Below are 13,684 nucleotides of genomic sequence, written 5' to 3'. Positions count from 1 at the left end.
GAGCTTCACGCAGGGCCCGTGGGCACAGCGGAGTGGCCGGGGGTGGGGCGATCTAGGGCCCGTGTCTGCCTGTCTGTTTAGGGGAGAGCAGCTCTTGCAGGACTCAGCCCGTCTGGGCGATCCTCAACCGATGACAGCGAGGGCCGCAGGGCTCCTTGGACTCCGTCAGGAATCCAGGGAAAGTCCTTCCGTGAGAACGAAATGTTGCCAGCGTTAGCTGGGTTCCGGGCCAGCCTCTCCAGAGAGTTCCACAGGATCAAACCACACTGGACCCTGACTCGAGGAAGCTGGCCTCCTTGCCCCAGGCAGGACAGCAGGACCTCGTCTCCCTGAGACCCAGAGGCTGTGGGTCGCAGCCTCCCCTGCCCGCCTGGCACATGGGCTCCTTTTTCCTGATCTGGGCTGAGCACCCCAATCCAGGGTGTGAGTAAAATGCTTACAGTTTTCGCAGCAAGCTACAAACTTCAGGAATGTTATCACTTCCAGCAAGTGAGGAAACAGACAAGCACATATGGGGCCCGGAGACTTGTCTTGGCTCCTAAGGTCCGGTCGACCACAGCCCAGCTCCAGCGGGGAGCCTTCCCATGTTAAAAGCAGAGCCACTCGTGTAAACACGGGCCACCCGAGGGAACTCTCTCTGAAATAAAAACCCTCTGAAAACTCAGCTGAGTCTGTTGCACCGACATGAAAAACGTTGCCATGGTATCTATAACGGACGCCCTGCGAGTTTTTATAAAGGCCTTTCCCGGAGTCTCGCGCAAGGTGGTCAGCGGGACGGGCCGTGTGCCACGTGCTTCCTTCGCGTGGATCTCCCACTGCGCGGCTCAGGCAGCCGTTTCCAGATCCCTGCAAGAAAGTGCAGGTGCCGGGGCGGCTCGGCGGGTAAGAGTCTGACTCTTGATTTCAGCTCAGGCCATGATGTCACCGTTCGTTTGATTGAGCCCCATGTCTAGGTTTCTCTCTCTCTCTCTCTCTCAAAAATAAATAAACGTTAGGGGCGCCTGGGTGGCGCAGTCGGTTAAGCGTCCGACTTCAGCCAGGTCACGATCTCGCGGTCCGCGAGTTCGAGCCCCGCGTCGGGCTCTGGGCTGATGGCTCAGAGCCTGGAGCCTGTTTCCGATTCTGTGTCTCCCTCTCTCTCTGCCCCTCCCTCGTTCATGCTCTGTCTCTCTCTGTCCCAAAAATAAATTAAAAAAAAAAAAAACGTTGAAAAAAATAAATAAACGTTAAAAAACCATCATTAAAAAGAGAGGGCGAGAACAGGACAGCCCTCCCGGGCCGGGAACGGCACTCACCACTGCACCACAGGGGTGGGAAAGCCTTGCACGGTGAAACACAGCTTCACGGACATCCTCTCCCACACGGTGTGGGACCGCAGGCGCACCAGGATCTCGGGGGCCCTGCGCATCCGCTCCTCGTACGAGTGCCTCTCCCCGGAGAGCTTGTCCTCCACCTGTCCCGGGGACGAGGACGCGTCAGCGCCCCTGCCCCGTCAACAGGCCGCGCGAACGCATCGGGAGCACCCAGGGCGAGGCCCGCGCCTCTCCCGGAGACGCAGGCGACCCCTACCATCTGCTGAATGGCGTATCTGTCCAGCTGGTGCTGCGCCTGTGAGCGAGCCAGGTGCACGTTCTCTTCCATCTCCGCCAGCTCCCGGAGGAAACGCTGCCGCTTGGCTTCTCCATACGAAGCCACCAGAGACTGGTACCTGCGGGAGAGGGGACATTATTCTCAGGACACACCGAAAAGGGCACGTCTGCCTGTGTTTATCTCCTTCGAGACCTCTGTGCGCTGGTGAGCCTGCACCACACAGAGCTGTGACGAGGGCAGGTGTAGGAGGCGTGAATGAGACCATGCGGGGGGCGCCTGGGGGGCTCAGTCGGCTGAGCGTCTGACTTGGGCTCAGGTCGTGATCTCGCGGTTCGTGAGTTCGAGCCCCGCATCGGGCTCTGTGCTGACGGCTCGGATCCTGGAGCCTGCTTCCGATTCTGTGTCTCCCTCTCTCTCTGCCCCTCCCCTGCTCATGTTCCGTGTCTCTCTCTCTCTCTCTCTCTCTCTGTCTCGCAAAAAAAAAAAAAAAAAAAATCGAAAAAAATGTAAAAAAAAGGAAATTCAGGGATTGAAACAAAAATGCATTATTTTTTATAAACACACAAAAAGTTAAAATTGAAATACAACTGGGGCACCCAGGGGCTCAGTCAGTTGAGCATCCGACTTTGGCTCAGGTCATGACCTCGCAGTTCACGAGTTCGAGCCCTGCATCAGGCTCTGTGGTGACAGCTCGGAGCCTGGAGCCTGCTAAGGATTCTGTGTCTCCCTACCTCAGCCCCTCCCCCGCTCATGCTCGTGTTTTCTCCCTCTCTCTCTCTCTCTCAAAAATAATAAACAAACATTTTTTAAAAAGGGAGGGGGCACCTGGGGGTTGAGTTGGTTAAGCGCCTGGCTCTTTCTCGGCTCAGGTTCTGATCTCCCAGTCTGTGAGTTCAAGCCCCATGTCGGGCTCTGTGCTGACAGCGTGGAGCCTGCTTGGGATTCTCTCCCCTCCCCCTCCCCCACTCGCACTGTCTCTCTCTCAAAATAAATAAACATTGAAAAAGGGAGAAAGTCAGCATCTGGCGGCCTAGGGGTCTGACACCCCACGCTGAGGCGCCCACGCAGACGACGGGAGATTCCTCCTGCGCGGAATCCTATAAAAACCGCCTGTTCTCCTGGGGAGACTGCTGTTCTGAGTGAATTTAGGACTGGGTTAAAGCCTCCTGAATCCACAGCTACAGACAGGAAGCAAACCTGTGTTCCAGGAAAATAGAGAGGATGCAAACAATGAAGCTCCTTTCATCTATGGGAGCAGAGAACGAGGTGCGGTTGATCTGGCCCGGGTGCCATCTCTGTGAGCCCAACACGGCCGGGCCCGCTCCCGGCCCGCCTCTCCTGCCCCTTCTCCCTCTCTCTCTCCCTCTCTTCTGTCCTTCTCCCTCCCTCCCTCTCCTTCTTTCTTCTCTCTCCCTCTCCCTCCCTCTCTCCTACTCCCTCTCCCTCCCCCCAACCGCTGAGGGAGCATCCCCGCTGCTCTGTGATGAGGTGTCCAGGCCTCTGGCCCTCTTCTGCAAGCCCACAGACAGCCTGTGTGATGCACGGAGGCCCGTCTTTCACTAGCACAGAAGCAGGGGCATGAAAGGGCTGCTTCTAATCCACGTATCCCCCAGGAGGACACGCTGAGATGTGCAGAGCTCCCGACGAGTCTTGGGTTCCTATTTTATGTGAAGATAGAGTGGTAATTTCAATGGATGCACCCACGGGTTCATCTTTCGAGCACCAACCAATCTGTCCCACGCGTTAAACTAGTTTCTGCCGCAGGAGGTGAGGAACAAAATGAGCTGGGGAGACACGGGTTATAACCCACATACCTGCCATGACTCAGCTTCCTACTTCGGGCGAGTAGCCTCGTGTATCCCAGAAAGATTTCCCACAGCCAGAAGGTCACCAAAGTCATTATCGCCAAAACCACGTGAATCCCTGACCTCTCAGATCAACAGAAGTCGACCTTCCCCCCCATTTCACTCCCTCGAAAACTGAGGAGTGGAGAGTTCTTGTGGCATGTTCAAGGACACAAGGAATGGCTCATAAACTTATAAAGCTCTAGCCCTCTCACTCCCCGCACCTGAACCCTAACTATGGGTAGAACCATTTTTTAAATAATCCAATACCAGAAAATCCAGAGTTTTATAATGTACACGTTTTAAATTTTTTAAATGTTTATTTTTGAGAGAGAAACAGAGCGCGTGGGGGAGGGGCAGAGAGAGAAGGCGACACAGAATCTGAAGCAGGCTCCAGGCTCCGATCTGTCAGCACAGAGCCCGACGCGGGGCCTGAACTCAAGAACCGTGAAATCATGACCTGAATCAGACCAAAAGTCAGACGCTTAACCGACGGAGCCCCCCAGGCACTCCTCTAACGTACACATTTTGAAGTGATTCTCTTACAAAAGAAATCCTCACTTTATAATGAAATTCATGTGTCAAAATTCCCGTAAGGCATTTAAAAGATCATTCAAAGATTAAAAATGAGGGCTAATCTCTTCAGCTGTACATTTTTATTACACAGATCCTTCCATCGTGAAATTCATCAAAAATGAAACCTGTTTACCAAAATCTCATTCTTCTTTTAGGTTTTCAATGTGTTAGAGATATCGAGAAAATTTTCTAGAAGTAGGAGGGAGAGGTGAGGGGGGAAGCAGCAGGAATGAAATAAAGCACTCATGACCCACCCAACTATTTTGTTCTTCTAAGATCACCACCTGCCTCTCTGATCTGGAAATAATTTTAAGACTGACGTCCCTATTAATCCATGTCACGCCCGTGACATTTTCCCCATGAGCTGAGTCCCCTGACATGCACGGCACGGCCGTCTACAGGCCCCTCACGACGGTTTCCCCACGGACACCCCTGGGAATGCCGGCGCATCTCAGGAAGATCGCCTTCTTGGAGTCGGCGACCTCACTGCCCCGCTTGAGCAGCTCAGGAGGCTGTCGGTGGGGGTTCCACATGACCTTCAAACCGCCAGGTCTTAGGGCTTTAACATGAGAATCCCACTGTGCGTGGAAAGCTAGTGAGTGCCACGTGGGACGGCGACCGGGACCTGATACAGGATGCCAGTGGCAACGCACACATGGCACGCGGCCCCGTCTGCGACATTCCCTTCTGCGACAGTTATCCTCTTAGGGTCCACTGAGGTGATGTCACTGACGAATAAGCAGGCAGCGGGAGCTTATGCTTTTGTTAGAAGCAAGCATCACCGGGGCGCCTGGGTGGCTCAGTCGGTTGAGCATCCGACTTCAGCTCAGGTCATGGTCTCACAGTTCGTGGGTTCGAGCCCCACGTCGGGCTCTGTGCTGACAGCTCAAGAGCCTGGAGCCTGCTTCGGATTCTGGGTCTCCCTCTCTTTCTGCCCCTCCCTGCCCCCCAAAAATAAACATTTAAAAATTTCTTTAAAAACAAAAAATAAAAAAGAAGCAAGTGTGACCTTCCAGGCTCTCTCGGGTGTGCGTCTGGCTGCCGCCCAGTCACTGTCCCCCCCTCTGGCCTTCAGGCCCTCCCTCCCGAGACGCGGTGACTCCGCGGGGCTGCGCGGCCTCTGCAGGCAGTCTGGGGGAGGCGGGGGTTACCTTCTCTTCTTGTCCTGCTCCTCCTCCTCCAGCTCGGTGCTCACCCTCTTCGCACAGATACTGCACGTTGTCCCCAGCGCCGTCTGGCCGGAAGCCCTCTGGGAAGACGACTTCCTCTGGACGGACGACTGCGTGGAGGTACGCCTGGGTGAGCGCGGAGAAATCGGACGCGTCAGAAAAGTACACGGGCAAACGTGACAGATGGCACGCAGGGCGCGCGAAGGAAAATGAGGTACAACAGAGAGGGAGCAGACCGTAAGAGGCTCGGCAATACAGACAGCAACTGAGGGCTGCCGGAGGGAGGTGGGGGGGATGGGCCAGACGGGTGCCCGCACTAAGGAGGGGGCTGGCGGACGGGCACCGGGTGTCATACGTAAGAGATGAGCACTGGGTTCTACTCCGGAAGCGGGGACTGTGCTGTAGGTTAGCTAACTTGAATTTAAATGTTTTCATGCTAAAAGCAGGGGCATTTGGGTGGCTCAGTTGGTTAAGCGTCCGACTTCGGCTCAGGTCACGATGTCACACGGTTCCTGAAATCAAGCCCCACATGGGGCTCTGTGTGTCAGCACCGAGCCTGCTTTGGGTCCTCTGTCTTCCCCTCTCTCTGCTCCTCCCCCCACTCGTGCTCTGTCTCTCTCTCAAAAATAAACATTTTAAAAAAGTGTTTAAACAATGCTAAAAAATAATAAAAACTAAAATTAAAAACAGTACACAAAGTTATCATGGCAGACACACCATCTTTCCCAGCGGCGGCACACCGGCGTGAAGGAGCACGCACACGCGCGCAGACACGCAAACGGGTGCGTGCACGCTCACAGCTAACACATGCGCATGCGTGCACGCACACGGAACTCCGCCCCCGTCTGCACGTGCCTGTGCCCGGAGGGGCGCGTGCGCGCGTGAGTCGGCCCTCCGCCTTGCCATTTTCCATCCGTGCCAGCCGGCGCCTTCCACGGCGCTCTTGGCCCAGCGCCACGATTATATATATCTCCGGGGATCTGAGGCTCCCGGAGGCTGCCGGGAGCGCTGCGAACGCTTGGCTGTGTGTCACAAGGATGGCAAAGGACACGGGGCCGCGGGCGCGTCTAAATATAGGGTGTCGGCGACACGCACGAGCCCCCGGGCCGGGCCGGGCCGGCACACCCGCGGCGTCTGTCCGTCCTTCGGCACAGCCGTCTAACCGGCCCAGGCCAATCCCGGACTCGGCACACAGGCACGTGCTGCGGGTCCCCGAGGACGCCGGCTTCGGAAACCCACCGGATCTGCGGCTCGACGCCAGCCCACTCGGCAGCGGATACGTGTACGGTTTTGCTATGCGTATTATTGCGGCAAAATGACGGGTATCGGCCTCCACGTGATCTTCACTCTGCCCCCATGAGCTCTTCCTCCCTCTGACGCTCTTCCCGTGGCCCTTCCCACCGCCCTTGTGCCGACTGGTTTTGTTGTTGTTGTTGTTGTTGTTGTTGTTGTTGTTTGGTTTTATTTGAGAGCAAGAGAGGGAGCCGGGGAGGGGCAGAGAGAAGAAGACAGAGAATCCCAAGCAGGATACGCGCTGTCAGCCCAGAGCCTGACGTGGGGCTCAAACTCACGACCTGTGAGATCATGACCTGAGCCGAGATCAAGAGTCACTGGGGGCACCTGGGGTGGTGGCTCAGTGGTTAAGCGGCCTCTCGCGGTTCACCGGTTCCAGCCCCGCGTCGGGCTCTGTGCCGATGGCTCGGAGCCTGGAGCCTGCTTCGGATTCTGTGTCTCCCTCTCTCTGCCCCTCCCCACTCACGCTTTGTCTCTCTCTCTCTCGCTCGCTCAAAAAAATAAACATTGAAAAAAATTAAAAAAAAAAAAAAAAAAAAAAGAATCAGACGCTCAGCCAACTGAGCCACCCAGGCGCCCTAGACTTTCTGGATCCTAGTTCTGGAAGATGTGTAGAGAAGAGCAAAGTCAAGGAGCACTTACGAAAAAGTCTCTGTGTTCATCATCTACACTAGGGGCTCAGAGCCAGTCTACCAGCATCTACCAGGATCTGCCAGGACCCGCCAGCATCTACCGGGATCCCAGGTGCACAACCTGGAGCTTCCGGTGCAGCCAGGAGAGCTAGATTTCCCCTGGGGTGCTGGGCGCGGGCGTCAGGCGGCCTGCCATCTCTGACCCTCCCGACGCTCCCGTCCAGGTTGCAGGGGACCGGACGCCAGACCCCCACGACCCAACCCCTCCCAGTCTAACCGCTGAATTCCAGCTTACTTTTTGGCAGCATATTCATCCAGAAGGTACCTCGTCTGAACGTTGCGGTACGACTGGTCAAAGTGTTTGTGTCGCTTCTGGTAGAAGGGCACTGCGGCGAGTGACATCTCGGTGGGTACCTACGAGTAAGGAGGGAGGCGGACGGTGCTGAGCTCCATCCCCCGTGCAGTCCTGCCCGGGCAGTGTCTACACCAACACGTCGGGTTGTCCCAAGGGGGGAAACCAACTTCAGTCCATCAAACCCCTTCGGGGGAGGGACGGATGGAAGAAACGTTATGTAAGTGAAAATAATTTGGGGCTGGGAGACCAGACACCTATCAAGTTCCCTGGGGTCTGACATCATTTTCTGTTTGGTTCTTTGGAAATTAGAAGATTGGGTTGTAGGTGTCTTTTCATTGTGAGCTCACCAGATGTTTCCACAACACCCCGTTTATCCAAGGCAACGTGAAAGGCAGTGTGAGTGACAAGGATAAAAATAGGTAAAACACAGATTAGAGAAGTAAACAAATACTCAGAATACAAGATAAGGGCGGAAAGAGGGACACACGCCCTGGGAAGCTAGGAGGGGGCACACGTAACAGGAGAGAGGGCAGCCAAATGAGGTCCCCTGAAGTAGGTGACATTTGAGAAGAGCCTTGACAGATGGATAGGCTGACAGATGCAGACGGGGCAGAGAGAAGGGCATCCCATGAGCGCAGGTAGGAGGCGGGGAGACGGGATCTCAGGATACTTGAAGAGACGGGACAAGAAATCACTCTGGAAAGCTCGTAACCACATACGGTGACCTGGAAAGGGAATTCGTCTCCAGGACGCTGTCCACATCCATGCTTCTAAAATCACATCCCGCAGGGTACTTGTAGGTGCCCACGGCTGGGGTGGGCGGGAGCAGGGCTGAGCCCAGCAGGGAAGCCAGGGGGGCGCGGGCACACGACACATCTTGGTCAAACTCCCTGAGAACTCGTCCTGCGGTGCGGCGTCTGGGAATTTGCAGTAGTGCTGGCACCTGGCCACGGGGCCACCTGCACCCACAATGAACAAAGCGCCACTTCTCACTGGGCTATTTGGCCGTCTCCCAAGCGTGACACAGGCAGTATGCCTCCATCTCGGTGACCCCTAACCCCCCAAACCGAGGGGCGAAGGAATTCTCAATCCGAGCTCCACTTTGGTCCTTTGTGTGTAAGTTCATCCCCCCCACTCGAAGAAGAAAACGCAGAGGCAAGGCAGTGCTGAGGGACAACGGGAACGGAGACCAGGAGTGGTCAACACGCAGGTGCGGCTCTGAGGTGAAACGGCCTGGCCTCCGCCACCGTTCAGACCTTGGCGCGGGTGTTACAAAACCCTCCAGGCGCTCTGCTGGTGATCCCTGTAGACTGTGATCTCCCAGAGTCACAGAATCGCAGGGCTCGGGAAGATCCTTAGGGATTATCTCCACCCCCACTGTACTGGGGGTGGGGACGGGAGCAATGCTCCCCCGGAATCATGCAGAAAGGGCTTCAGACTTCTGTTTCTGGACCTCTGACCCTTTGCCACACGAATACCAATGTTTCCTCTTAAAGACCAACCAGTCAACCAACCTCCACGGGTCCACTGAGGGCCGGGCATGTGTTTTACAGCATAAATCTGATTACAAATACGCAACAGAGCGTGGTGCCTAGTGGAACACAGCGAAAAAGGCACCTCTCCACCCACCTCAGCTCTGACACAGGTATTCTAGCACTGAGGCCAAGACCACAGGTTTGACATCGGGCAGACCGAGGTCTAAATCCTGAGCCCCGCCCAGTGACGTGGCCGCGGGTGACTCTCTCGCTGCTGTAACCCCGGGGTTCTGAACGGATTCTGTGGAACGTTTGGCACACGGTCTCCAACAACCAAAATCGGCAGCTGTCCCCGTCACGCTACATGCTGTCGCTGTTCTCCAGCCGGACGCTGTGGGTAGGAAAAGGTACCTGAAAAAAATGCATCCTGTCACTTGACTATCTGAAACGTCCTCGATGGCATCCCCGTGGTTCTCCGGCGAGTTCAGCAAGGTGAATCTTCAAGAGAAGCTTCCTGCCCACAACCGCGTGGCTTCCACTGATTGCGTCCAGAGTCCCCCGTGTGCTGCGGAAAGCTCAGGAACCGAAGTCAGACCAGGGTCGGGGGACACGCTGCACCACTCTGAACCAGCTTCCTGTCTCGGGCTTCTCCCACCGCACCTGCAGGGCCGGAGGAAAATTCTACGGCACCGATCCAGGACGATGCCCGCAGGTGCTGTGATGCCAGGTGGTCACGTCCCATCTCGATACTTGCTAACATTGCCGTTGAGTCAACCTTCAAACGCGCTTGCATTTCTCCGTGAAGGGAAGAGCCCAGAAATGGCCCCGACGATAAGAGGTGATATGCTATCTTGACATGTCTAAACTGTGGCAGCCGGCACCCAGAGGAGGGTAATACACAACTCGAGGGGACCCGTGCTTCTGTTCTGACTTAACTCGGCATGTGCTCGTGCGGGTCTGGGAGTCCTCAACACTCCCCGTTCAGGAAGCACACACTTTGTACTGATTAGCAACGCGGGGCCGGAATTGAGCGCACACGGCTCCGGTGGTCCTCGCTCCGACTCCTAGACCTGCTATCGCTGTTTCTCCCGACCCCAGAAGGCCTTGGGCAGGGCAGGAAGAGAGCACTTCACTGCACTGATCCCACATCTACTCTCTGCTCACTTCGCGACACACTGTGCGGACGGCCATCAAAACCAGGGGCTTCCGAGGACCCTGCAAATGCAATTATCCTCACTTCTGCCCACTTTTCATGCCACAAACACGTGGAGCCCCTGCCCCGTGGCGGCCACGCCTGAATCACAGAACCACTGCATGTCAAGGACGGGGCCGTCTTAGAGGCCCCCCCCTTGCCCCAGGGATGACGTCACGTCTTACATCTGAGCCTTGTGCCAGCGACCTCAGCTCCTCCGGCCTGTGCTGGCTTTTCCCGATCCCCTGGGTGACCCAGACCGAGCGGCAGGACCACCACGCGGCCCACGTCCAGGCCACTCGACCTCTTCCCCGCCCAGTGGACCTCACGTCTCAGCGCCTCTGCGTTGTCCCTGACCGCCCCAGACCGGGCGTGCTGAGATCTCCGCAGGCTCGGCACATGCTCGCAGCTGCAGCCTTGGGTCGCAAGGCATTTATCTGAAACCGCAGAGCGATTCCACAACTTGCCACGGATGATCTCATTCTGTCCCGGGTGGATCTCAGCCTTCCCTGCGAGGAAACTGAGTTTCAGATGGTAAAAATCATCTGCCCGGGTCACTGGCTCGTCGGAGACAGAGCCGACGTCCCACCTTGCACTTGTGACTCTGTGCCCACCTGCCCACACCCATCCCCGCCACTCACGGAACGCTGCTGACACGTTTGGGAATTAGGACACCAAAGTGAAATGCGAGCCTGTCCTCAAGTACAGGAGACCGTGCGTCTGTGACATGCTTAGACCTGATCCCTTCCTGCCAACGATATTTGGAACCCGCCTTCCCTGCCACCAAGAAGAAATTGAATTTGTGGACGCATTTCAACCACAATGCATTTGTTTCCATTTAATAAAAGAAGCCGTGGCCTGTGCAGCTAAAAATGTCCGAGTCAACGAGCGTACCAAGTGAAAGCTTTTCTAGAGGAAGGAAAAGGATTGGTTGGCGCCCACAGTGGGCCGACGCCCCCCAGGTAACTCAACCCTCAGGCCCCGAGACACGTTGTACCCACCCTCATTCACACCGAGGTCTACTCTCCCCGAAGCTTTTTGCGAACGACTTTGCACCAAAAGACAACTGAGCACAGAACCACTCTTAAAATCAGCCTCGATGACAAATCTAACACGGTTTGACATCTAATGTCTGGCGGCTGAATTTCTCCAGCATTCCTCCGAATCATCTTTCGGAACCGTGACCTGAACGGCAGAGGCCTGCCCTCGTGGCCACAGGGCTCTCCGGCTTCCAAGGACCCCGAGTCCCTGTGTCCTGACGCCGAAGCAGGATCAAATTCGATCAAGCAACGAGATCGTGTGCAGCTTCCTGGACGAGAGACGGTTGCCATTTCTTCACAAGTTCAGAGAACTAGAAACAAACCAACAGCTCCGGAAATATTCCAGTGCCGTGAACTTTTACACACAGAGTCTCTGGGTTTTGTGTGGGTGAAGGTCCCCCATTCGGTGTTAGTTTCTGGTAAGTTCGCTGCAAATGTGACCCAGACCTGGTTTACTTAAAACTTCAATTATCTTTCTTCCACTCGCTCTTGGATGCCTGTGTCACTTGTGTCCGGGAAGCGAGAGCTGAGACCGGGAGGTGGGAAAGTGACCCTTCTGCGCACAGGCCCCCGCCCCAGCGCCTTCCTCGTGGACGCACCTCCAAGGGCGGGAGGGAGCACGCGGGCTCCGCCGAGGGCACCGAGGCCAGAGACTCTGCAGGACTGTCGCTCATCACAGAGCACGGAGAAGGCGACGTGGGGAGCTGGCAGCGAGCCTTCTTCCCCTCCCCCAGACACCAGGGTCCAAGGCCACACTAATGTCCCTGCTTCCTCCTTCTCTCCAGAAAATACCTTTTATTCCACACCTTTTCAATCTGCACTGCCCCCACAGACTCCTTCAGGGCTCAGACTCTGGAGAAAGGGCACGGGCTCCGGGCCCCAGTGAGAAACGCCGCAGAGCTCGGGTCAGCCGGCAGGTGCCCTGAGCGGGTCGCACCCGATAACACTCGCGACCGTGACCTCGGGAAGCATTGGAAGCGTAAAGTCTAGTCCGGGAAGGACAGACGCAGACCGAGTCGTTGGCTGCCTTGTCTGTCCAACGGAGCGCCCTCCCCCGAAAAGGTCCACCTCGGACACCTGACTGCTACCGGCTCGGCATGCGTCGTTATTCCTTCTTCCAAAGCCCCGGGTTAGAGAAGGAAAGAAGAAAAGGGGACTCACCCAGAGAGAAAGGAAAACGGCCCAGAGGAGAGATGCCCTGCCGGCCTGGCTCGCCCACGACGCGGCTCTGGCTGAGGAAGGCACAGCTACTTCTGCCTCCAAGTGCCCAGCCCTCCCTCCCATTTATGGCCTGGGAGGCGCTATATATAGCCACAGGGACTGCCTCGCCCCGAACTAATACCTGCACCATAAGTCATCAGCCTGATCTAAAAGGGAAAATTCTTTGAGTCGGAAAAAATCAAAATCACAAAGTGCACAGTGCCTGTCCTGTCTGCAAAGCGCACCTGTCTCTCCCCGGGCATGGGTGTGACAATTCGGGGAGAGCCCCAGGAAAAGAGGGACGGGCCGGCAATCCACGTGGCTGGCTCTCCCGACGCGTTTTAACTTTTATGCATAAACTCTCAGACTTCTCTTCAATCCTGTGGAAACACAGGTTCCCTGGATCATAGACTGCCACCTCCAGAGGAGTCTGATGACGGCCAGACTGCCAGCAGGCATTTGCCTTTTGTCCCCAGGGTACCTGAGCGCTTCTGGTCCTGGAGGAAAGGAAGGCAGCCTCTGTGGCTTTTTGGGTGTGTGGATTTGTTTTGTTTTGTGTTTATTCCAGAAACGATTCGAGCTTTCTCTGGTCTCATCCTGAGGTTAATTTAGCAGGAACTGTCCTCCTAAAAGAGGAGCCAGCCCAGTCGGCAAGTTACGTCTTATTTATAGTTATTACCACAGATGTGCACTGTGTCTAACAACCAGATAATTGCAGGGTGTCCGTCTTTTCGCACAGCATGTGTCCAAATATAAATAACACATGCCTGGCACGGCCACGGGCTGTAACCTGGCACGAATCGCCAAGAGGAGGGGCCGTGTGGCCGTGGCCCTCGACCTCAGGATCCAGAGGACTGCGGTCAAACCACAGCTCACCACGGAGGCCGTGTGACCTTCGGCCAGCTGGTCTACCTCTCTGTTTTCCCCACTCGGAAAGCTGTCTTTACGTTTCTTACAAACATTGGAGAAAATACTATCCTGGGAAGGGCCTGGGCACTAAAAAAACCCTCTGTGTCCGCACAGCTGGTGTATCAGGAACACAGCCAAGGACCAGCAACGCAGGTCAATGAGTGTGTAAATCTCAGCTGAGAGTCCCTGACGTACTTGGTCAGGGGCTGCACACTTCTATTCGGGGCCTTATTCCCACTTAGTGTTCCAGTGGCCTAGCTTTTAATGTAATAAATGTTAGTTAAATGGGTGTCAAATAAACACAGGTAGTTGGTGTGTTACCTGTTTGGCACCTTCTCGAAGGAGACCAATCCTGCCCTCGTCCGTGAGCCCCGCAAGACGGTCCATGGTGGGCTCTGCCCCCCGCCCA

General features: G+C 55.8%; 1 protein-coding gene across 3 annotated transcripts in view; it reads right to left on the bottom strand.

The window, feature by feature from the left end:
- MYOM2 (myomesin 2) overlaps nt 1-12,457 on the bottom strand; it is a 72,862-nt gene extending 60,405 nt beyond the window's left edge. The window contains exons 1-6 of one of the 3 annotated variants that reach the window (XM_043557424.1): nt 12,328-12,420; nt 9,089-9,345; nt 7,400-7,518; nt 5,162-5,305; nt 1,570-1,708; nt 1,296-1,453 (exon numbers count right to left, since the gene is read on the bottom strand). In XM_043557424.1, the coding sequence (XP_043413359.1) occupies nt 1,296-1,453; nt 1,570-1,708; nt 5,162-5,305; nt 7,400-7,506 (548 nt within the window). In that variant the 5' untranslated portion in view covers nt 7,507-7,518; nt 9,089-9,345; nt 12,328-12,420. Of the gene's footprint in view, nt 1-1,295; nt 1,454-1,569; nt 1,709-5,161; nt 5,306-7,399; nt 7,519-9,088; nt 9,346-12,327 lie in introns of all 3 variants that reach the window. The other 2 variants (XM_043557414.1, XM_043557404.1) reach the window with 2 other exon arrangements.
- Between the last annotated feature and the right edge of the window lie 1,227 nt (nt 12,458-13,684).

Source organism: Prionailurus bengalensis, chromosome B1 (genome assembly GCF_016509475.1).
Source record: "Prionailurus bengalensis isolate Pbe53 chromosome B1, Fcat_Pben_1.1_paternal_pri, whole genome shotgun sequence".
Taxonomy (NCBI): Eukaryota; Metazoa; Chordata; class Mammalia; order Carnivora; family Felidae; genus Prionailurus; species Prionailurus bengalensis.
The sequence above is the reverse complement of the archived record's forward strand: the minus strand, read 5'-3'. Positions and strand labels throughout refer to the sequence as shown.